This window comes from Mobula birostris, chromosome 8, assembly GCF_030028105.1.
Source record: "Mobula birostris isolate sMobBir1 chromosome 8, sMobBir1.hap1, whole genome shotgun sequence".
Lineage (NCBI taxonomy): Eukaryota > Metazoa > Chordata > Chondrichthyes > Myliobatiformes > Myliobatidae > Mobula > Mobula birostris.
The window spans coordinates 158136644-158162678 of NC_092377.1; the positions used below are offsets into that span (position 1 = coordinate 158136644).

The following is a 26035-nucleotide window of genomic DNA, read 5'->3' on the forward strand; positions in this document are numbered from 1 at the left end:
ATATTCAGAACAGTGCTAAAAGAAAGGCAGCAATAGCAATTACTTATTGAGGTACAGTGCAAAACCGGCCCTGGAGCTGCTCTGCCCAGCAATCCCTCCGATTTAATCCTAGCCCAATCACAGGTCAATATACAATGACCAATTAAACTACCAACTAGTATGTCTTTGGATTGAGGGGGGAAACCAGAGCACCCGCTGAAAGCCCACACGGTCACGGGCAGAATGTGCAAACTCCTTAACGGCAGGAATTGAACCTGAGGCGCCGATACTGGGAAGCATTGTGTTAACTACTGCGCTCCCGTGCCGTCCCACAAAGGATCCCACTCGCCCACCTACTTATTGACTGTTTGTCCCACTTCCATCAGGAAGGAGCTTACGTAGCACCCACGCCAGTGCTGCCGGTCTCAAAAACAGTGACTTTCTCCAAGCAGTAAGGCGGATCAACACCTCCACCCGCTAACCCCTTATCATTTCCTGTCAGAGTCACTTTATGTACAAACACTTCTGTGCCTAGAAACACATTATGTACATATGATTAATCTATGTATACAAGCTAGCTAGTACATTTATATTTATTCCATTTAATTTTTATTATTGTGCTCTTTATCTTACCATGTTTTTTTTGTGCTGCATCGGATCTGGAGTAACAATTATTTCATTCTCCTTTACACTTGTATATTGGAAGTGACGTTAAACAAACGAATATCTCTCTCTCTCTCCCAATATATCGTTCTCTATTTCTCTCCCCCTAATATAAATACATACATACACACACACACACATACATACATACATACACACACACACATACATATATATATATATATAGCTGTTGTGCAAAAGGCATCGTGAGATAGAATCTGACCTGTAGTGTGAGGTCAGTGGGTGACATCAGTCACAACAAAGGCCACAGACCCACGTTAAAACTAACAGAACACAATGTGATAATCTGCAACTAATCACCAGGGAGTTTGGGTCAGCATGTGTTCGAAATACTAACAAGATAACTATGAAGTTACTGGGTAGTGTCCTTCAGAGGTTCCCCTCTGCCTTTCCCAGCTCGGTCTCGGTGACCTGCCCTGTTAAACTGATTGGAGGCGCTCCAAAACAACAGCTCCATCTCATCACTGATACCATGGGAGTGACCTCGAGAAATAACATCCGGCCAAAAATAGCGTACCCCTGCAGAGTTGAGAAGTTCAAAGTGTTTTTTTTTTAAAACTGGTGTTGCCTCTTCCCTTGGTTCAGTGTGTAGTGTACCGCCGGCTGTCTGGGATGAGCAGACCGCAGTATCAAGATAAACACAATGACTACGAGGTTCCTCCTTGAAAACAACAATCTCTCTCTTAAAGGGTTCTAGTCTGAGCATTCACACCCATTACTCATCGACTCCCTGATGAATCAAAATTTGTCTTTCATTGTTCCACTTCAGCAGGAGATGATAATTTGCTGGATGATATTTCCTATACCATTAATCATTCCATCATTATGAAATGGTTAACAGCTTGCCACTGCCTATAAAGAGTTTGCACGTTCTCACCGTGATGGCTCTGGATTTCTCTCACAGTCCAAAGGCGTACCGGCTGGTCGGTGAATTGGTCACTGAAAATCGTCCCCGATTAGGCTAGGGTTAAATCGGAGGATTGCTGGGTGGTGTGGCTCGAAGGGCTGGAACAGCCTTCTCCGTGCTGAGTCTCAATAAAAAAAATATGAGCTAACGATCTACTGGGGAGGTGAAGCAGTGGTAAAATTACCTAATTAGCAGCCTTTTTTCTACCCCCACCACAGAATTGTCTGTGTTTAAATTCATTATTAAATCAATTTGTAAATTAACAAGGAGATAGTCTCAGTAACATTCATTACGAGACTATTGAATAGCTAGAAAATAAACACCCAATTTAATTTCTTTTAAACCTTCCTTCCATGGTCCACTCTCCTCTTCTGTCAGGTTATTTCCTCTTCAGCCTTTTACTTTTTCCACCTATCACCTCCATTTCTCACTTCATCCTCCAGCTTGCACTCCTTCCCCTCTCCCCAATCTTCTTATTCTGGTTTCTTCCTCGTCCCCTCCCAGTCCTGATGAAGGGCCTCAGCCTGAAGCGTCGACTGTTTATTCCTCTCCACAGATGTTGCCTGACCTGCTGAATTCCCCCAGCATTTCTTGTGTGCTACTCTGGATTTCCAGCATCTGCAGAATTGCTTGTGTTTGTGACATCTAATTTGCTAATGTTCTATCATCCTTTCCTAGCTTGGCCTGAAGAAATTTGTTTTATTGAGAACAAAGCACGGTAACAGGCCCCCCCAACTGAATGAGCCCATACCACCCAAGTGACCAATTAACCTACAAACCCGGACATTTTTGGAGGAAACCGGAGCACCTGAAGGAATCCCAGTGTGATCATGGGGAGAGTGTCCAAATTCCTTACGGACAGTGGCAGGAATGGAATCCAGATCACTGGCACCGTAAAGTCCACTACACTAAAGCTGACTCCAGACCAACCAATGCAGTTGGTCTTTTAACTATGTGTCAACTGATCAGCCTTGGAGCACAGAGAAACCTTGGTGGTCCAAGTCCAAAATTCTCTGAAAGTGGCCACAGAGGTAGACAGGGTGGTAAAGAAGGCATATGGCATGTTTGCTGTTATTAGCTGAGTTCAAGGATGAGGAAGTTATGCTGCAGGTTTATAAAATTCTGGTGAGGCCACATCGGGAGTACTTTATTTATTTATTGGGATACAGAGTGGAGTATGTCCTTCCAGTTCTTTGAGTCGCACAGCCCAGCAATCCCCTAGTTTAATCCTTGCCTAATCACAGGACAATTTACAATGACCAATTAACCCACCAACCGGTACGCCTTTGGACTGTGGGAGGAAACCAGAGCATCCGGAGGAAATCCATGCGGTCACAGGGAGAACAAACTCCTTACAGACAGTGGCGGGAATTGAGCTTGGGTCGCTGGTACCGTAAAGCATTGCACTAACCACTATGCTACCGTGTTGCCCATTCAATTCCGGTCGTCCCATTGTAGGGAGAATACGGAGGCTTTCGAGAGGGCTCTGAAGAGGTCTACCACGATAATCCCGGATCTGAGGGTATGTGCTAGAAGTAGGGGTTGGACAAACCTGGATTTCTTTTTCTGGAGTGAGCAGAGGCTGAGGAAAGACTGGAGAGGAGATTATAAATTTGAGAGGCATAAATAGATAGCCAGTACCTTTTTCCTCAGGGTAGTATATCCAATCTTGGAGAACCTGCACTTAGAGTGAGAAGAGGGAAGTCAAAGGAGATGCACCAGGCAATTGTTTTTTTTAAAAGAGAGAGAGATGGTTGCCAAGAATGCACTGCCAGGTGAGGCGATGATGGCAAACATTACTGAAGCACTTAAAGAGGGATTTTGTTAGGCACGTAACAATGTAGAGAAAGAATGGTAGGCTGACGGGATTAGTTTAGATTAGATTAGATTATGAGGACACGCAGTCCTCTTTTATTGTCATTTAGTAATGCATGCGTTAAGAAATGATACAATGTTTTTCCAGAATGATATCACAGAGACACATGACAAACCAAGACTGAAAAACTGACAAGGACCACATAATTATAACATATAGTTACAACAGTGCACAGCAATACCGTAATTTGATAAGAACAGACCATGGGCACGGTAAAAGTCTCAAAGTCTCTCGAAAGTCCCATCATCTCACGCAGACGGTGAACCTCCAGCACCGCAAACTTGCCGATGCAGCATCCCGGAAGCATCTGACCACAGTCTGACTCCGAGTCCGTCCGAAAACTCCGAGCCTCCGACCAGCTCCCTGACACCAATGCAACGAGCACCATCTCTGCCGAGCGCTTTGACCCCAGCCCCGGCAACAGGCAATAGGCAAGGCCGAGGATTTGGGGCCTTCCCCTCCGGAGGTTCTCAATCGCGCAGTAGCAGCGGCAGGGAAGCGGGCATTTCAGAAGTTACTCCAGATGTTCCTGCATGCTTCTTCATGTCTGCCTCTATCAAATCAGGATTGTGCACGGCATCCTACTTCAATACGACAATCAATTCGGAGCGGCTGCGCTTGCTGCATCGCACCGCCATCTTCTCCTCCCTCCCTCCTTAATCAGTCATTCAGGCGCCAACAGTAGCATAGTGGTTAGCACGTTGCTATTACAGGTCAAGGCCTTCCGGAGTTAAATTCTGACATCTTCTGTAAGGAGTCTCTGTACGTCCTCCCCATGGAATGCATGGGGTTTTCCCCAGGAGCTCTGGTTTCCTCCAACAATCCAAAGATGAACCGGGTAGGTTCATTGGTCATTGTAAATGGTCCTGTGATTAGGTTAAAGCTGATTAGATTTTTCGGGGTGGGGGAGGGTGCTGGTGCCCCTTATACCCTGTATCGCTAATAAGTTACTAGTTAAATTCGTTCAGCTCAACATTTTGGGCCAAAGGTCCTGTTCCTATACTGATCTATTTCAACTTTGCATGCGCCGGTAGTGCATGCAGCCTGGTACAGCCGTTCCGATCTATTCTTACTTTCTTCTTCTTACTTTTTAATTTACGTTATTTTTTGTATTTTTTTTCTCACAGTAACACGTCGAAGCTGCACCCTCTCTAACATGCTGGTAGAGAGAGTTTTATTTGGGTTTTCTTTAGCGCTGGAAATGGTTACATCCCGACACGTGTGACAGAAGCAAGGTCGCATGGTGTATTCCACAGACCAGCGAATGCCGGCCGGTTTAGCGAGCAGAGCAGCGGACACCCCTGCTGAAATCTGGAGGAAAACACACAGAGGATGCAGAGGGGGATCACAAAGCCAAGAAAAGAGGACCGGGTCGAGACAACAGAGACTTTTGGAGAAGAGGAGTTCGGTGGGTAATACCGTTCGGGCTGACTGGAAGTGCACTGAGAGCAGTAAACGTAAAGGAGTTGAGTGCTTACTGTTCTGGCTAACAACGGATGGTGCAATCCGGGGTGTATTACGATCGAGGAACGTGTTTGCAGACTGGATATTGAACTTCTTACTGTTGGACTTCGGCCACATTCCACCGTGATACAACACTTGGCGGCACAGGAGGTCGTTCCTGCCTGCGGCCATCGAACGTGCAGCTCCTCCCGTGGAGGGTCAGACACCCTGAGCCAAATAGACTGGTCCTGGACTTATTTTCCATCTGGCATAGTTTGCATTTTGTTGTTTTTTTGGTTGGGGGTTTTTTTGTATTGCTATATTTACGCTCCATTCTTGGCTGTAACGAAACCAAATTTCCCTCGGGATTAATAAAGTATATCTACTTATCTATCTATCTTTTCTATTACCTAGTTTGGCCTAAGGGTGACTCCAGACCTGCCAATGCAGTTGACTCTTTACTATGTCCAGAGTACAGGGGCAATTGGAAATGAGGCGATGCTGAAGAGAAGAGCAGGATGGATCAAAGAGGTAAGAAGATAAAACACTTTGATTATGTTGAGTCAGAAGATCAGTCATGGTCTTGTTGAATTGTAGGACGGACTCAAGGAGGCAAAGGAGCCCTGTTCACAAGAAAGCTTCATCCATCGTCAAGGACCCCCATCATCCAGGCCAATGCTCTCCTCCTGTTACTGCCATGAGATCAGGGGTTCCCAACCTGGGGTCCACGGACCCCTTGCTTAATGGTCTGGTCCATGGCGTAACAAAGGGTGGGACCCCCTGCATGAGATACAGGAAGCCCAAGGTCCCTCACCACCAGGTTCGGGAGCAGTTATTATCCTTCAACCATCAGGCTTCTGAACCAGGGTGGATAACTTCACTCACCCCATTACTGAAATGATTCCACAACCTAAGAACTCCATAACTTATGTCCTCAATATAATTTATTATTATTTGTACTTTTTTGTATTTGCACAGTGTGTCTTATTTTGGACATTGGTTGTTCGTCCATTTTTGTGTATAGTTTTTCATCGATTCCATTATATCTACTGTGAATGCCCACAAGAAAATGAATCAGGGTAGTATATGGTGACATATACATAATTTGATAATAAAATTGAACTTTAAGCTTTGAACTTTGAATGGCCTTCTCTCCTATTTCTCCCGTGCTATGAATCATCCTCCCAGGAAGGTGCTGCCCTTCATCGATCAGTTTTACTCAAACTCTGTCATTATGACACTGAATCTGTCAGAGTTTGCTGAGCATATCTAGGCTGCTCTGTTCCTCACACTGCAGCAGTGATTACATTTTGAAAACATGCCATAACATCCTTTGGGACAAGCAGAGACTCAAAATTCTGGCATCTGGATGAAGTTCAACAAGGTCTCCACCTTCTCAGGAGATCTATAGATAAGAGCATGAGAAATATGAGTGGAAGCTGCCCATTCAGCCCCACTAGGCCTGTCCCACAGTTCACAATCACCCTCGGGTATACTGTCACTGACGCAAGTCGTGAAATTAGTTGTTTTCAATAAATAATGAGAAAAAAATTAACAAGATTTTTCCTCAATTTTGAAAAAATTATGTTTTGTTATTTAGTTACTTATTTATTGACTGATTGAGACACCTTCTATGCGTCTAATACTCATTTTTCCCCCTTTCACGTTATCGTGCCATATACATTCTTTGCTACCGTTACCTCTTTCATGTGTTTCGACTTGTACCCCAGGGTTTCTCTGTTCAACAACTCCCCCCAGGGTCCTGCCATTCATCGTCCTGACCTAGTTTAACTTCCCCAAATGCACTGCCTAACACCTGTCCGGCTAAAAAGCAAATCAAAAACGCCCAAACACTAATCCCTCCAACCTACACAATGTTCATATCCCTTCATCTTTCTTACATACGTGTGCCTATCCAAACATCTCTTAAAAGCCCCTAATGTATTTGCCGCACCAGGCAGCGCATTCTAGACATTCACGACTCTTGAGTAAAAAAACTTACCCCTCACATTCCCTCTGAACCTACCCCCCTCACCTTCAATGCATGCCCTTTTGTATTGGACATTTCTACCCTGTCTACTCTATCTCTGCCTCTCATAATCTTATAAACCTCTATCAGATCTCCCCTCAGCCTCTGCTGCTCGAATGGATTTAGTGCACCCTTTGGCACACCTCTCCTTAGGTTATGCTGGATGACACATTTCGCGGTAAGTTTCGATGGAAATGTGATAAATGAATGAATCTGAATCAACTCCACCCAGATTCCACCCCTTACATGCAGAGCAGGGGCAATTTACAGAGGTCCATCAACCTACCAACCTGCACGTCTTTGTGACGGGGGAGGAAACTACTCACCCAGGGGAAATCCACACAGTCACAGGGAGAGGTTGAGATCACCGGAGGTCAGTGTTGCACCTGAGTTTGCTGAATCCGAGCGGCAGCAGCCCCACTGGCTGCATCAACATGGCAGCCTAGTTGCCCGCTCAGCTGCTTCATGATTAAGGCAGAGAGAAAAGATAAAACCCAAGTACACTTGGGTGCGAGTGAAAAGCAGTGATCCAGACCACCAAGAATTCCATGACGCTATGTTAAAACTTCTCATCATTGATTGGTTGGTTGTCCATCATTTCTGACTATGACAGATTTGTGCAGTTCTGTGGTGTGTTTGTAGCTGGGTCCAAGATGTGAGTGACATAGACGTCCACAATAAAGACATGAAACCTGTGCTGGATCTGAAATTGGAAATGCTGCCTTTGCTTTCCCTCTTTGTCATAATTACTGTAACTGCATTTATCTCGACACCCGAGAAGACATCTTGCTGAACTTGAAGGCCATCAGGCATAAACACGGGGATAATTTCAATTTCAGATTTGGTCAAAGTGCCACCGATTCCACGTCACCAACAGATAGACAGAAAATTTTGTTTATGTAAATAACAAATTTTGGAGTCTTCCCAATGCAGCTCAACTTCATTTCTACAGAACGGCCAGCATCTGCGTTAACCAGCGAACTGCCAAGGACCTGACCTGTGTATCCCTGAATTCAACATTTCACCAGCTGCCAGTGTTAAGTCTTGTAACTTCAAAACATTAAATTAATTCAAAGGAATATACGGGAGTCCAAAGTGCAGGTGCATCTTTAAGGGAGGTACACATGTATCATGAGATAGCAATCAACTTACTTTTATGTAATACCTGTAAGTTAATTAGTTAACCAAACAAGAATGCTACATCTATATATATATATATATATATATAAATAAAAAATATGTTATACACATACATATACATGTATACACACACACACACACAAGATTACTCAAACATTACTTAAATATTAAATACACAACAGCCAGCATGAGCTCTTTGCAAGCTCAGAGCTGCTCAAAATTCCACTGGGCTCCATCACATCCATCACTGGGGCACCAGGTCTGCCCTTCTTACCAGTACCTGTCCCATCATCTACTCACCAATCAAAATGCATATCCTCACCTTTGTCTTCAACTCATCGCAAGGTTACACACTTGCTATCTTCCTTCTCTCACCCCCACCCTCTCTTTCTCTGATTTATTCTCCCGCTCAACCCCATTCTCCTGCCTTTTCCCCATAACCTTTGACACCCTGACTAATCAAGAACCTATCAGCTTCCATTTTAAATATACCCAATGACTTGGCCTCCACAGCCATCCGTGGCAATAAGTTCCACAGATTCACTACCCTCTGGTTAAAGAAATTCATCCTCATCTCTCTTCTAAATAGATATCCTTCTATTCTGAGGCAGTGCCCTCTGGTCTTAGACTCTCCCACTATAGGAAACATCTTCTTCACATCCACTCTATCTAGGCCTTTCAATATTTGATAGATTTCAGTGAGATCCCCCCCACCCCATTCACTTAAACTTTAATGAGCATAACCATCAAACTCTCCTCATACACTAATCCTGGGATCATTCTTGTGAACCTCCTCTGCATCCTCTCCAATGGCAGCTCGTTCTTTCTTACATAAAGGGCTCAATACTGCTCACAATACTGCTAGTGCCAGTCTAACTAACACCTTATAAAGTCTCAGCATTACATCCTTGATTTTATATCCTAGTCCTCTTCAAATCAATGCCAATATCACATTTGCCCTCCTTTACGGCAGCTAAAATGCAACGGTCCTTGATCGTGAGTCCTTGCAACAGCGCTAGCTGGTTCCACTCACCCAAAGTTTTTCGGAGATCTTCACATTGATTGATTTGAGGAAATCGAAGGATTTCTTTCCACTTCTTGCTTCTTCCTTTCCGTTTCCCTCCCCCACCTGTAAATTTAGAAGGAAAATGAGTTAAGGCTAAGATACAGTCTTAAGATCAGTGACATCATTTTGCTAAGTGAGATCAATCTGTTCAGGAGATGGCTCTGTGGCACTGAAGGAGGGAGTAAAGTGGTCACAACCAAATCACTTGCAGCTTGATCTTCTAGATATAAACTTTTGGGGTCAGTTATGCCTGGTGGTGTCACGAGCCTTTGGTCTTTCTCAGTACCAAAGACACACACCAAAGATGGGAAGAAGATGATTGAAGCCTACCTCAGAATAGAAAGACGTACCTTTAGAAGAGAGACGAGGAGTTTCTTTAGCCAGAGGGTGATGAATCTGAGAAGTTCTTTGCTACAGACTGCTGTTGAGATCAAGTCAATAGGCACACTTAAAGCAGAGGGTCTTGATTAGTAAGGACATCGAAGGTTACAATGAGAAGGGGTTGAGAGGGTTAATAAACCGACCATGATGGAATAGCAGTGCAGACTTGATGGGGCTCAGTTGCCTAATTTTGCTCCCATGTCTTATGTCTTTGGTCTTTCTCACACCAAAGATGGGAAAGAGGTGAAAGTGTTGCAGAAACAGAAGTCGAGGCAGAGTGCTCAAACATATGGTGAGCAGACTGAAGATCATTGTTTGTGTGTCAAAAACCTCTTTAGATCAACTCAGGCTGCTCATAGCAGTTATCTGAAAATGCATTCCAAACCTGCTCTTTACCTTCATATCATTCCTCCTCAGAGAAGGCAATGTCTAATATGGAGAGAACTGTCTATTAAATTCTACTTTACCACAAGCCCTGCTGCTCTCCAAAAGGTTTGAGCTCCAAATGGAAAACATTGTCTTCTCATTTCCCTATTGATCCATGAGAGATCTTTCAAATCAATAAATATCTGCACATATTAGAGTAATTGTCCTAGGACCAGCATGTAAGTGCCATTACAAAGTAGCGCCTCTACTTTCTTAGAAGTCTTCACAGATTCAAGTCATCTAAAACTTTGACAAACTTTAGTAGTTACACAGTGAAGAGTATCCTGACTGGCTGCATCACGGCCTGGTATGGAAACACCAGCACCCAAGAATGGAAAAGTCTACAAAAACTGGTGGATACAGCCCTCCCCACAATTGAGCGTATCAACAAGGAATGCTGCCACAAGAAAGCAGCATCCATCTTCAAGGACCCCCACCATCCAGATCGTGCTCTCTTCACACATCCAGGGAGGTGGTGCAGGAGCCTTAGATCACACAGCACCAGGTTCAGGGACAGTAATTACCCTTCAACTGTCAGGCTCTTGAACCAGCATGGATAATTTCACTCAAGTCAAAACTGAACTGATTGTACAACCTATAGATTCACTTTCGAGGACTCTACAACTCACGTTCTCAGTATTATTTATTTTCACAATTTACAGTTTGTCATCTTTTGCACATTGTTTGCCCATCGATGCATGTAGTTTTTCATTGGTTCTATTGTATTTCTTTGTTGTACTGTGAATACTTGCAAGAAAATGAATCTCGAGGTAGTGTATGGTGACATGGACACATTTTGATACAAATTTACTTTGAACTTTGAAAACACACTCAGTGGTCACTAGATTAGGTGTAGGCGGTATGTGGTTTTCTGCTATTGTGGTCCATGTACTTCAAAGTTCGACGTGATGTGTGTTCAGAGATACTCTTCAGCACACCACTGTTGTAACACATAGTTATTTGAGTTACTGCTTCCTTCCTGTCAGCTTGAACCAGTCTGGCCGTTCTCCTCTGACCTCTCTCTCAATAACAAGGCGTTTTCACCCACGCTACTGCCACTCACTGGATGTTTTGCTCCACCTCCCCGCCCCACACCGCTCTCTGTTAACTCTAGAGAGCGTGGTGCATGAAATTTCCAGGAGATCAGCAGTTTCTGAGATACTCAGGCCACCCCATCTGGCACCACCAATCAATCTACGGTCAAAGTCATTTAGATCACATTTCTTCCCCATCCTGGAGTTTGGTCTGAACAGCAACTGAACCTCTTGACCATGTCTGCATGCTTTTATGCACTGAGTTGCTGCCACGTGATTGGCTGAGTAGCTAGTTGCATTAATGAGCAGGTGTATAGGTGGACCTAATAAAGGAGCCACTGAGTCTGGCTGGTTTTTAAGAGATGCTTACAAAATGCGTAGATGTGATGGTCAAGTTCAAGACACAGGAAAACATGTTGAATTCATTCCAAAAGTTTTATTTTTATTAATTATACCAAAATGAATCAAGTATCTTATGGGAACTGGTGATAACTTATGAGTTCACTCAGCCCCACCTAGAACTGCATCATTATCGCCGAGCCTTTTTCCTCCCCCTTAGCAATGACCTAGTTCATTATTGGACACACCAATCTAGTCCCAAGGAATCAGTTGGTGTAAGAAATATGCACTGCGTACGTCAGCAATGTCCAGCTATCAATAGCTAGGATTACCACCTAGAATCAGAACGGCCATTCAGCTTCCTACAACAGGGCTGCGGCACACTTCAAAGTTCAAAGTAAATTTATAATCAAAGTGTGTAGGTGTCACCACATACTACCCTGAGCTTTTCATTGATTCTGTTTGGTTTCTTTGCTCTACTGAAAATGCCTGCAAGAAAATGAATCTCAGGGTAGTACGTGGTGACAGAAATGCACTTTGATAATAAATTTACTTTGACTGTTTTATAGACAGTAATAATCATTTTAATTTGAATTTATTCACTGTCTTGTAAAAATTTGATGTTTGCATTGCGTGCATTTTTGTCTTAACAAACTTCTGTAGTTTTGTTTAAAAAAAAAGGAGCCTGTTGGTTGAAGGGTAATAACTGTTCCTGAACCTGGTGATGTGGGACCCAAGGTTCTGCACCTCCTTCCTGACGGCAACAGCGAGAAGAGAGTTTGGCCTGGATGGTGGGTGTCCTTGATGATGGATGCTGCTTCCTCGTGGCAGTGCTCCTTGGAGATGCGTTCAATGGTGGGAGGGCTTTTCCTGTGTTGCACTCGTGTGAAGGACGAAAGCTCATTTTCAAAATAAGTTCCTCAACATTGCTGCTTCAAGGACAAATCCACCAGCTCCCAAGTAAGAACTAGGCATAGAAGACAGCAGATGCTAGAATCTGGGACAAGATCTGAAATACTGAAGGAAACCAGTGTATTCAGCATCATCTGTGGGGCGAGAGGAATTGTCTGCACTTTGGGTGGTGACCACACATCAAGAGTGAGATTAAAGAGAGTAGATAGCTAGCTAACTAGCACCAGCCTGTCTCACCCAACCCCTCTCTGTTATACCAGCCACCTTCTGTCTCCACTCTCAGTCCTGATGCAGGACCCCAGCCTGAAACATCAACAATTCTTCCCCACCCCCGCCCCACTGCGCACACAGATGCTGCCCGACCCTTTGAGTTCCTCCAGTGGTAGGTTTGTCATTCCACTTCTTGAGTAAGATGGCATACCAACACAGCCCAAGGGAAAGCTGTGCACCAGCCCAGTCACCAGACTTTAAGTTTGAGTCAAATAATCCGACAACCCAGTACAAAGCCCAACTCCATTCATTGCGTTGAATCTTTTGTCCTTATTTAATATCCCCTAATTTCCACTGACAACTTCCTCCCACCCGTATTCCCCAGAAGGTGGGGACGCAAGTTCAGTTGCTTTCACCAATCGTCATCACTGCTGGGTGTGCCTAGACAATGCCGGCCAAGATTTGACCAATTCAACTGCAGGGCCATACTGCCGAGTGAAATTCTGCCTGGATAATTACCATTGAGTGCATTTCCTGTCAGACGAGCACAGGGCAATCAGAAACCATCGCTGGGACCAGTTTCATATTACATACATTGAGAAAAATTATTTTATTGAGATACAGCATGGAATAGGCCCTTTCAACCCTTTCAGACGCACCCAGCAACCCGAGCCTAATCGCGGGACAATTTACAACGACCATTCAACCTCCCAACCCGTACGATTTTGAACTGTGGGTGGAACCTGAAGCACCCAGAGGAAACCCACGTGGTCACGGGAAGAACATACTAACTTCTTACAGACAACATCGGGAATTGAGCCCGTGATGCAGGTACTGCAAAGGGTTGTGCTAACTACTACGGTATCGTCATGCCCCTGTGCATTGACTATGGTGTTGGCTGACTACAGGCGAGTCAGGATAGTTGGGGCATTAAATGGAATACTACGCTGGAAAAGTGCAAGGGCTTCATCTTATGGTACCGCTCATGAGCTATGATGTAAGTGGGAGCCCACCAACCTCTGGACCAAAAAGCAGCAGGTTCAATTCCCACTTTGACCATCAAGCACAAAAAAACCCAAGGTTAACACACCAAGCGCAGTACTAAGAGCGCCCTGAACTGATCAATTTCCAGCGTTTACAGAACCTCTTATATTACCATGGGCCAATCTTAATCCATCTCAAAGAATTGCCCTCTCTTGTCCTAGGATTCAAATCACTGAATCTACACTGTACTAATTGCAAGGGAAGCATATCCTTTAGTATGCCATGAGGTCAAAAGCAGGCCCATGAATCTGCAAGTCTGTCTTTTATTTCCTGAAGGCTTCAGAGACACATCAGAGTCAATAAAAAAAACATCACTCAGAGAGGGATTTCTCATGAACAGGCTTGTACAGTCCAGCTCATTTAAACCAGGAAACCACAACATTTAGCAGTTAATAACAGGCAGACACTTACTTTACAACCCTTTTCCTTTGCTTACATCATCTCAATCACTTCCTGCAGATTTCTACATGAAAGCTGCGATGGTTGTTATGATATAACCAGTCAAGACAATGGGCTGCTGAACAAACATTTCACTGCAAACTGCTCTGCGGGTGACTGGCAGTTTCACGCTCAGGTTCAAGGCAAAATGTGCTCTTGATGCAAACCACCCATCAGAAGTAATTTTAAAAAATAGGATCCGTATTCTTTGGGGCTCAGCAGAACAAGGGTTGACACAAAATCCTACAACGGCTTGATATGATGGAAAATGAATAACACACACACAAAACGCTGGAGGGACTGAGCAGGTCAGGCAGCATCTATGGAGAGGAATAAATAGTCGGCAGTTTGGGATGAGACTCTTCATCAGGTCTCGGCCCAAAACATCGACTGTTTATTCCCTTCCGTAGATGTTGCCTGACCTGCTGAGCTCCTCCAGCACTTTGTATGTGTTGCTCCAGGTTTCTAGCATCTGCAGAACATCTTGGATAGGCGATGATGTATAGTTAATGATCAGTTTTATTTGTCACATGTACATCAAAACATTGAAACATCCAGTGAATTGTGTCATTTGCATCACATCAAATCAGCGAGGATTGTGCTGGGCGAGTGTCGCTACGCATCCAGCGTCAATACAGCAAGCCCACAACTCACTAACCCTAACCATGCGTCTTTGGAATTTGAGAGGAAACCAGAGCACTTGGAGGAAACCTACACGGTCACAAGAACATACAAAACCCCGACTGGTGATCACTAGTGCTGTAAAACGATGCAGTAACCACTGCGTTACCATGGCACCCAACTGTCCATCTAATCTTCAAAGCTGACACAAACACCCTCAGGCAGCGATTGAAAGAAGAGCATTAAAGTTATCTCCCATACTGTGTCTACCATTAATTCCTCAATGTTGGATCAACAGATCAGAATTTTTTACATTAGTCATCCTCTATATTGTGTCTACTATTAATTCTTCAATTTGGTTCTCTAAATTTCAATTTTTTCATTGGAGATTCAAGTCTTTGGGGACTGTTGGCAAAAGGTGCAATGCAAATATAATATTTATGATGATGAAGGCAGAGAACGTTGACAGAGGGGTCTTTGGAATTTGCATGGCCTCACATAAAAATGTGAGGCATTTTGTGTGGGCTGTACTGTAACACCCGCGACCCAGGTTCAATTTCCACTGCAGTCTGTAAAGAGTTTGTGACCCTCTTTTGTTGACTGCATGCGTTTCCCCTGAATAGTCCGGTTTCCTGCCATGTTCCAAAGACGAAAGGATTAGGAGCTTAACGGGCATGATTGGCAGTGCAGGCGCACTGGGCCAGAGTGGCCTGTTAGCACGCTCTCTCTAAATAAAATATAAATATATTTTAGATAAACATTATATCGGGATTCCCAACCTGGAGTCCACGGACCCCTAGGCTAGATGATGGACGTTAGGTGACAGATAGATAGATTCAACATTAGCTTTCCAATGTTGTCAAAGCAGCGACAGATGGTGCAGCTTGGCAGTTCGACTACTAATCTAAGCTTTGAAACCCAGCACTGTTCCGTGTCACAAATAACAAGACCACAGGCATGCTCAGTTTCCACATAGCCGTTCACTTCACACACTGCGAACAAAGTAAATATTGCCTTCAACCTGATCCAAAATCTGGAAGAACATTGCCAGGGAATCTGCGAGTCAGAGATCAAGGGCAGGGAAGTGAACGTTTCCTCAGCTTTCAATCTCAGGATCAGAATCAGGTTTAATACCACTGACACACAAGCATGTTGTGAAATTTGTTGTTTTGCAGCAGAACAGTGCAATACATTAAAAAATTATTACATATATACACACACAAACACATACATATAAATCAGTGCAAAAAAAGGGCAAAAATAAGCAAAAATAGTGAGGTAGTCTATATGATTTAATTTGACCTACCTATCTGGGTTCCCTCTTCCTTCCCTTTCGCCTATGCTCCACTCCTCTATCAGATTCCTTCTTCTCCAACCTTTGACCTTTTCCACCCCCCTGGCTTCACCTATCACCTTCCAGTTCGCCTCCTTTTCCTCCTCTCCCCACTCCCTCCACTTTTTTTTTTTAAAAATTCTGGCGTTGTCCTCCTTCCTCCTCAGGCCTGAAGGAAGATCCCAGCCCAAAAGGTCGACCGTTTGTTCATCTCCATTGCCGCTGCCTCATCTGCTGAGTTCCTCCAGCATTGTGTGTGAATTGTGTGGGATTTCCAGCACCTGCAGACTTTCTCGTATCTTTGATTCATTGTCTGTTCAGAAATCTGATGGTGGAGAAGAAGCTGGTCCGAAAACAGCTTTTTTTTAAAACACCTGTGTGTCTTCAGGCTCCTGTGATGGCAGTAATATGATGAAAGCCTTGGTTGTGATGGTCCTTAATGATGGACACTACATTTTTAAAGGTATTATCTTTTGGCAGGCCTGCTGATAAACATTAGTGTAGTCATTATTAATAGCTATGAATCAGAAATAAATTCCACAATTGGGTACAATTTCCTACAAACTGGAATGCAGTTCCGGGTCTACAAAATGTATGGAAAGACAGCCAGTTCTGGGTTGATAGAGCAGGAACCCTGGAAGCAGACCAAAGACCCATCCCACCTTTTGAGCAGAACTGTGCCTCATCTTCCCCTTTCTTAGTTTAGAAAGAAGCTGGTCTCCATAGTGTCCAGGAAAACAACAAATTGTGGTAAAAGCCCAGATGATTCAGCAGGATCTTCAGAAAAGGAAGGTCGACTTTTTGATCAGATCTGGTCCACATGGAAATTGGTGATGTGGTTGATTCTTAATTGACCTCTGAAATGGTGCAGCCTGCTGAAACACGCAGAATGGAAACAAAGCCAGAGGTACCAGCACTTTGCAGCTCCAAGGTACCGCTCCACTGCAAAATCTCTTCACGGTATGAAGACCTTGAAATTTTCCCCTCTCTGTCTGTTGGGAGTTGTGTGAGACACTCCGTGACCACTTCTGCTGTGTGGTTTCTTGACTCCCGAAGCAGGGACTCGGTGCATCTTCCATAGCGCCGAGGCCTTTGAGAATGCCATCTTCGCAAGAGCAGAGTAAATGAGTTTGGCGACCGATAAACAAGTTAAAAATATACCGAGAGAAAGGAAAATTTGTCATACTTTTGGCAACAGGTTCCGTGCCAAATGCCATTTTCTCAAAAGAGAATACGGGCCAAAGTACTGACAGGATTATTAGTCTTGTTTTGTCTTACATTCAGGTTGATGAATGGAAATATCTTTTTAAGTCCACATTAAATATTTTATAGAAACAAGTTTTTTTTTCCAGGCTTTTTTTAACCTCCTCTTCATTCCTCTCCCTGCTGTTCCAATGCTCCCAAAAAGCACTGTAATTAAAACACATAAGTGACTATATCTGACTGACAATGAGGTACCTGGTAGTGTGCACACACACACGTCAATGGTGCTCCCTCCCTCTTTCAATCACATGTCAGTGCACCTCATGCAGTGAAAATTCCACTGCGTCTCATTAACAAACTACAAAAGCCTTGCCGGGTATTGACGCGAGGCATCAAAACAAGTTCAACTTTGCCAAACAAGTCGTGAGAGTCAAGGGACCTTTAAGCGCCGCGTTTGTTGAGTGGTCTGCAGGGAATTTCAATTAGCTGCATTATGTACAGAGTACAATTCCTTCTGCACTGCTAAGCAGTGTCAGCCTGACGGCCTCAGACTGACAGCGTCACAAAGCCTTTCAGCACAGAGACCGGCCCTTTGGCCTATCTTGTCCGTGCCGACCAAGATGTCTCTCTGAACTAATCCCATTTCCTTGCGTTTGGCCCAGACCCATCAGAATGAGGTTTGCTGTCCCTACATAGGTTTGCCATCGTCCAGAGAGGACATCCTTTGGGGACATTTATTAGGAGGGCCTTCAGTATTATCAAGGATCCCACCCATCCATCCAGCACCCTCTTTGACTTTCTGCCGTCAGACAGGAGACTCTGATGCATGAAGACAAGGATGGTCAACATCAGAAACAGCTTCTTCCCTCAGGCCATTAGGCTTCTGGACTCACTGCTGCCTCGCATTCGCAGTGTCACCGGATAATTTGTACAGTACCCTACACGATCTAATTTATGCACTTTGTGTTGCTTATCCATGCACAATTCATTTGTAGCTTTAAATTCTTACCCTCCCAGGTTATTGTGTTATACTGTATGTGTGTGTTAAGTGTACTATTGTGCTTTACACACTGGTCCAGAGAAACATTGTCTCGTTTGATGCTGTACATGTCCTTATATGGTTAAATGATAATAAACTTGACTTGGCATGTCGTGAACTTTATCTTGTGGCAGCAGTATAGTGCAATATATTAAAAATTACTTTAAGCTACAATAAATAATTTTAAAAAGTGCAAAAAGAGAGCAAAGTTGGATTCTAGGAGCTGATGGCAGAGGGGGAGAGCTGTTCCTAAAACATTGAGTGTGGGTCTTCAGGCTCCTGGATCTCCTCCCTGACGGTAGTAATGAGAAGAGGGCATGTCCTGAAGGTTGAGAGTCCTTAGTGGTGGATAGCAGGGTGGAGATACATCTCCTCCAAAGGAGATGTGTTAGGCACTCTTTTCCTCCGCTAGCCTGCAGATCACCCTTGGGCAAGGTGTAGCAAGCCCCCGATCAGGGTCACGTGAAGCCACGGGAGCAGGTGGTGGATGGTCGTACGAGCAGCTGGTGCATATCACAAGTCCTGGTTGTGCAACCACTGACGCCAGGCAGACAATCTCTGAAGAGTATTGTTAATGGCTGAGGTCACCCATCTTGTAAAGACACTGCCCAGAAGGTGGCAATGGAAAACCACTTCTGTCGGAAAAACTTTCCAGGAACGATCATGTCATGGAAAGACAATGATCACCCACGTCATATGAGACAGCACTTAGTGATGACGAGCGATAGGTGCTGCCTTCCTGAGGCCCCACCATTTGAAAATGTCTTCGATGGCCAGGAGGCTAGAGCCCATGATGGGGCTGGCTGAGTTTACAACCTCTGAAGCTCTTTATGATTCTGTGCAGTGGCCCCTCCGTACCAGGCAGTGATGCTACCAGTCAGAATACTCTCTACAGTCCATCTGTAGAAATCTGCGAGAGTATTTTAATATATACCCTCAGAATCTTTGCTAAGTATCTGTCCAAATGCCTTTAAAATGCTGCAATTGTCTCCGGTCTCACTTCCACTGGCAGTATTCCATATTCCCACTATCCTCTGCGTGGAAAAAAGATACCCCTCAGATCCTTTTTAAATGTTTCCCTTCTCACTTTAAATCTATACCCACTAACTTTTAACTCCCCTATCCAGGGAAAAACACCGCAACCTACCTGTTCCCTACGGGATTTTACACACCTCTTTAAAGGTCACCCCTCAGCTTCCAAGGTTAACGGGGGGAAAAAAATCATTTAAGTACATCTCTGAGACATGCAAGGACTTTATGTAACATGTTTGAGATGAATTAAAGGATCCAAGGTGCTTTGGGGACTAATCTGAGGGGGGAAAGAAATGCTTGGTAAAACATCTGAGGTAAAACATTAGCGTTGCGGTTAGCGTAACGCTATTACGATGAGAGTAACACAGGTTCCAAGCCTGTCGCTTTCCTCTTCTGAATGTGTGGGTTTCCTCCAGGTGCTCCAGTTTCCTCCCACATTGCCAAGACATACGGGTTAGTAAGTTAATTGATCAAATGGGTGATCATTTCACATTTAAAATTGGCCTCCGCAGACACCCGCGGAAACAAATTCCATGATTTACCACTCTCTGGCTAAAGAAATTTCTCCTCATCTCCGTTCTAAAAGGACGCCCCTCTATTCTGAGGCTGCGTCCACTGGTCTTAGACTCTCCCACCATAGGAAACATCATCTCCAAATAAAAATCTATAAATAAAAAATAAATAAAATTCTAAGCTGCTTCCAAAGACTGCAAACAACCTTTCAAGCAAGTTTCTGAAAAGCAGGAAGTTGAATCGATTTGGAGCTCTGCAAAATAGGTCTGAAGCAGGCTACACCGTGATTGCGCAGGGTTTTGTGGGCAGAAGCTACACGAGACAAATCAGAAATGGAATAACATAATGAATCATACAAAAAAACTCAAAGAACTGCAGCTGCTGGAAATTGAAAATAAAAAACAGAAATGCTGGAAACACTCAGCAGATCAGACCGCATCTACGGGAAGAGAAACATAGAATGTTTTTGTTTTTCTTTGGTTTATCGTAGTCACGAGTACCAAGGACACAGTCAAACACTTGACGTGAATACTGTTTATGCCAATCAAATCTTTACACAGTGTATTGAGGTAGAACAAGGTAATACAATGACAATGCCGAATAAAGTGTAAAAGCTACAGAGAAAGTGCAGTGCAGGGAAACGATAAAGTGGAAGATCATAACCGAGTATATTGTGCGGTCACGAGTCCATCTTATTGTACAAGAGGTCTGCTTCAGAGTCTGGTAATAGTGGGAGAGAAGCAAGTGGTACATGTTTTCAGCCTTTTGAATCTTCTGCCTGATGGGAGAGGGGGATAAGAGAGAATGTCCCGGGTGGGTGGGGTCTTTGAGTATGTTAGCTGCTTTACTAAGGCAGCGAGAAGTACAGACAGGCCATGGAGTGGGCCCTGGTTTCTGTGATGTGCTGAGCTCTGTCTACAACTCTCTGCAGTTTCTTGTGCCGAGCAGTTACCATACCAAGCCATTATATATCCAGACAGGATGGTTTATCTATGGTGCTTCAGTGTTAATTGGTAAGGGACGACGTGGTCATGCCAGATTTCTTTAACCTGAGGAAGTTGAGATGTTGGTGCAGTTTTTTGGCCATGGCAGGAATATGTTCGGACCAGGGCAAGTCACCGATGTTCATACCCAGAAACCTGAAGCACCCAACCTCAGCAGCCCCCCTCCTCCCTCCTTTCTGAGGCCAACGACCAGCTCGTACATTCCATTCCAGGACGCAGCGTCTTTGTGCTGAAAAGTTACGTCCGTTACACTTTCCGCACATGGGACAAGTGTGCTTGAGATTGTCCTGATGTCCCGAGGTGTGGTCCAGGAGATAATTGCTTCATTGCCGATAAAACTAACCGGACAGGGTATACCACATTGCCTGCAATTACTCAGAGAACACTGCAGTGGCAGAATGGGGAAGTAGTCCTTTCCCCACAGTCCCTGCTGAAACTCTTCTGCAGATTACCAAATGGGAAGGATCAGTCAAATCAAGAATTTAAGCTCAATATTAAATAGATTTTCAATACAAACATTATTCCTCAATGATGAGGTTTCCCCACCACTGAGAACATCACCAAAAAGTGATGTCTCAAGAGGCCACCGCCTCATTAAGGACCTTCATCGGTGAAATCCGACGCAGATTGGGGGACCGCTCTGTTGAGCACCTCCGCTCTGTCCGCCACAACAGACAGGATCTCCCAGTTGCCACCCACTTCAACTCTGCTTTCCATTCGTGTATGTCCATACATGGCCTCCTCTACTGCCATGATGAGGCTAAACTCAGGTTGGAGGGGCAACACCTCATATACCGTCTAGGTAGTCTCCAGCCCCTTGGTATGAACATAGAATTCTCCAACTTCCAGTAATTCCCTCCCCCTCCCTTCCCCTATTCCTATTTCACTCTGCCCCCTCCCCCAGCTGCCTATCACCTCCCTCATGGTTCCGCCTCCTTCTACTACCCATTGTGGTTTCCCCTATTCCTTCTTCACCTTTCCTGCCAACAAACTGAGCAAACACAAAAAGAATGTAATAATAAGAAATAAATAAGCATCAAATATCGAGAACATGCAATGAAGAGCCTTTGGAAGTGAGTCTCCATCGGTTGTGGGAACATTTCAATGATGGAGTGAGTGAAGCTGAGTGAAGTTATCACCTTTGCTTCAAGAGCCTGACGGCTGTGGGGTAACAACTGTTCTTGAACCTGCTGGTGTGAGTCCTGAGGCTCCTGTACCTCCTTCCTGATGGCAGCAGTGGAAAAAAGCACGGTCCTGGGTCATGGAGGTCCCTGTTGATGGATACTGCTTTCCTGTGAGTGTTTCATATAGATGTGCTCAGTGGTGGAGAGGGTTTTACCTCTGTTATTAAGACTCAAGAGTAATTTTTTTTTAAATGTAGGATGTTGATAGGTTCTTGATTAGTCAGGGCATCAAAGGTTACAGGGAGAAGGCAGGAGAATTGGGTTGAGGGGGCTGACGGATCAGCCATGTTGGAATGGTGGAGCATACTCAATAGGCCGAATGGCTGGATTCTGCTCCCATGTCTTATGGTCTTATGTCATGCACTGCGACAAATTGCACAACATGTCAGTGATAAGAAACCCCTTTGTTAAAAGTGCAGTTGAATAATCCAGCTGAGGGGTTACGCAGAGTAGAAATGTCAAACGCAAGAAGACATGCTTTTAAGGTGAAAGGGCAAAGTTTAAAGGCGATGTGCAGGGTAGGTATTCTTACAGAGTGGCAGGTGCCTGGAATGCACTGCCAGAGTACTGGTGGAAGCAGATCCAATAGTGGCACTGAAGAGGATTTTAGAGAGGTGCATGAATATGCAGGGAATGAGGGCATGAAGGCACCTGGAACATGTGCTGGGATTACTTTAATTTGGCTTCATGCTTGGCACAGGCACTGTAGGCTGAAGGGCCTGTTCCTGGGCTATGATCGATGAAAATGTGATTTCCATAGCAACAAGGCATAATCAATGTTTATTTCATCACTGGAGGAAGGCTCTTTTTTACAACGACCTGTAACCAGGGATACGGGCCAGTGGAGGTCACTCAGCTATTCGTTTGGCCAAGGCCCAGCGGAGGCTAGCGGCCAGCGCAACAGCCAACCAATCAGAATGAGTCAGACCAATGTAAACGCCAGCACTCGGCACAAACAACACTCAACTGCACACTATTGATGCCACTTTCACTAGTAATGGAACATTTGTGACCTAACCTCCAGGTTGGCGAACAACCTGCCAAACAAAAAGTCAGAAGTACGAGAGTTATATTGAGGTACATGAGGTACGTATAGCCAAAAGCATTCCAAACACATACATTAGTGAATTTACACCTAAAGACCGACTACTGGAGACCCACAAACAATTAATGGGCATTCCTGATAATGATTAATTGGTGATTCCCAAGTGGTGATTAACGAGTACAGGGCCTGCTTGAGAGAAGCACTTATTTCTGGCACAAGTTTAAACCTCTTGGGAAATCAGAGAACTCTACCATCTCCTGGGCTTTTGCAGACCCTCAGCGGACTGATTATAAACAAACACTCACTAGTAAGTGCTCAGCATCTTTAAACCACAAGAGATTCTGCAGGCACTAGAGATCTTGAGCAACACAATTAAAATACCAGAGGAACTCGGCAGGCCAGGAAACTATGGAGGGGAATGAAGAGTCAACATCTTACTCCCAGTCCTGATGAAGGGTCTCAGCCTGAAACTTTGACTGTTTACATTCCTCCACAGATCCTGTTGAGTTCCTCCAGCATTTCGCATGTGTTGGTGTATCAGGACACAGCAAGGACAAATCTCCTGCACTGACCTTTGGAATGACAAAGTTTCTGGGTGGTACAGTTGAATTGCTTGTCTTGGGTTTGGGAATGAGGTGTGGAGAAATGGGGCAGGGGGAAGATGCTTAGCACTCGATGGGATGAAATAAATGAAGATGGGCAGAAGGGCACAGCATCTGGAACTCGAACTGCAGAGTGACAGAGAACCAGTAAAGGAGATCAGTCAAAGTTCAAAGCTCAAAGTAAACTTATTATCAAAGTACATGCAAGTCACCATATACTACAGTGAAATACATTTTCTTGCAGGCATTTGCAATATAGCAAAGGAATACAATAGAATCAAAAAAAACCTACACAAAGACTGACAAACAACCAAAGTGCAAAAGACTAACTATGAAAATAAAAAAATAATCGAGAAGATTAGCTGTAGCGTCTTTGAAAGTGCGCCCATAGGCTGTAAAGTCAGTTCAATGGTGAAGCGAGTGGTGTTATCCACACTGGTTTAGGAGCCTAATGGCTGACGAGTAATAAATGTTCCTGAACCTGCTGGTGTGGGATCCAAGGCTCCTTGACCTCCATCCGATTTCTGAATGGACAATGAACCCTTGAACACTACCTCTCTACTTTCTCCCCACTCTTTTTGCACTATTTAAATAAGTGTTCCGCTCATGGCAATAAATTCCACAGATTTAGCATCCTCTGACTAAAGTAATTTCTCCTCATCTCAGTTCTAATAGGACGTCCTTCAATCTTGAAGTTGTGCCCTCTTGTCCTAGAATCCCCTACCATGGGAAAATAATTTTGTATGCCACACTGACCTCCTGTCTGACTGCGGATCTGCTGACAGGGTGGGTACTCGACAAAGAACAGATCAATCTGGAGCAAGAATTGGCCGCCTGTCCCATCCGATACCAGGAATCTGCAGGTGAATCTGTCCTGCACTGTCTTCTATACAAGCACATCCTTCCTTAAACATGGAGACCGAACTGAACACAATATCTATGCCAAGAGAAACAAGTGAATTCTCAGCACTAGTTCTGATGAAGAGACACTGACCTGAAGCCTTTATTTCTCCCTGCACTTCCATTCTACTTTTCAGGCTCTTGATTCCACTGTCAATGGGGAACAATATCACACCTTCTATTATCCACACCCCTCATTATTTATAATAGACCACAAGACATCAACCTCCTCTTTAAATACAGCCAAAGACTTGGCCATCACAGCCGTCTGTGGCAATGAATTCCACGGATTCACCACCCTCTGGTTAAAGAAGTTCCTCCTCATCTCTTTCCTAAAGGGATGTACTTGCATGCTGAGTCAAAGTTTAAAGTAAATTCATCAAAGTGCATATATGTCACGATATACACCTAAGATTCATTTTCTTGTGAGCATACTCAATAAATCTATAAAATAATAACCAAAACAGAATCAATGAAAGACCACGCCAACTTGGATGTTCAACTAGAGTCCAGAAGACAACAAACCGTGCAAATACAAAAAGAAGAAGATAATAATAAGCAATAAATATCAAGAACACGTGATGAAGAGTTCTTAAAAGTGATTCCATTGATTGTGAGAACATTTCAATAATGGGGACAAGTGAAGTTAAGTGAAGTTATCACCTTTGGTTCAAGAGCCTGATGACTGAGGAGAAGTAACCGTTCCCAAACATGATGGTGTGAGTCCTGAGACTCCTGTACCTTCTTCCTGATGGCAGTAGCAAAAAGAGAGCATGCTCTGGGTGGTGGGGGCTGTTGTTGATGGATGCTGCTTTCCTGTGACAGCGTTTCATGTAGATGTGCTCAATGGCAGGTAGGGCTTTACCTGTGATGGACGGGGGCCACATCCACTACTTTTTGTAGGATTTTCCATTCAAGGGCATTGGTGCATCCATACCAGGCTGTGATGCTGCCAATATACTCTCCACTCACATCTATAGAAGTTTGTCAAAGTTGTAATTGTCATGCCCAATCTCTGCAAACTTGTAATGAAATGGAGGCACTGTCGTGCTTTTTCTGTAATTGCACTTGCATGCTGGGCCAGGTCAGGTCTTTCGAAATAATAACACCGAGAAATCTGAAGGTCCTAGACTCTCTGATTATTGGAAACATCCTCTTGCCCCATCAAATACTTTGCAACTTCATCTATTCCAGGGACAGAAACTCTGGCTTCTCCAGTCCATACACCAAACCGAAGTCTCTTCATCCCTGGACCATTGCAGCAGTGAGCCAGGAACTAGAAAACAGGCTCGCTCAATTGAACCACTGCTGAGATGTTTAAACAAGAAGATGTGGAGCAGAAGGTCAAGACACCACATCCTATTGCTCGAACAGCTCAGCAGAAGTGAGAACCTCAGCTCAGTCTCGTGGTGAGAACATGCAGTAACGACCACAGCCTTAGTGATAAAAGTCGACATGGATTGTCACATGCACAAGAGCGTGTGCACGGGGGCGATGAAAAATCTTACTTGCAGCAGCGTCTCAGGCAGAAAGCAGCAGATAAGCAAAATTCGCTGGAAAATAAACATGAAATACAGTCGGCCCTCTATATCCGTGGATTCAACCAACCGCGGATCGGGATCGATAAAAAACCCGGAAGTTCTCTCTCCAG

At 44.3% G+C, this 26035-nt stretch overlaps 1 protein-coding gene across 1 annotated transcript in view; it reads right to left on the reverse strand.

The window, feature by feature from the left end:
• LOC140201860 (G protein-coupled receptor kinase 5-like) overlaps positions 1-26035 on the reverse strand; it is a 212266-nt gene that overhangs the window by 136288 nt on the left and 49943 nt on the right. The window contains exon 2 of the mRNA XM_072266597.1: positions 9092-9187. Within this exon, the coding sequence (XP_072122698.1) occupies positions 9092-9187 (96 nt within the window). The remainder of the gene's footprint in view (positions 1-9091; positions 9188-26035) is intronic.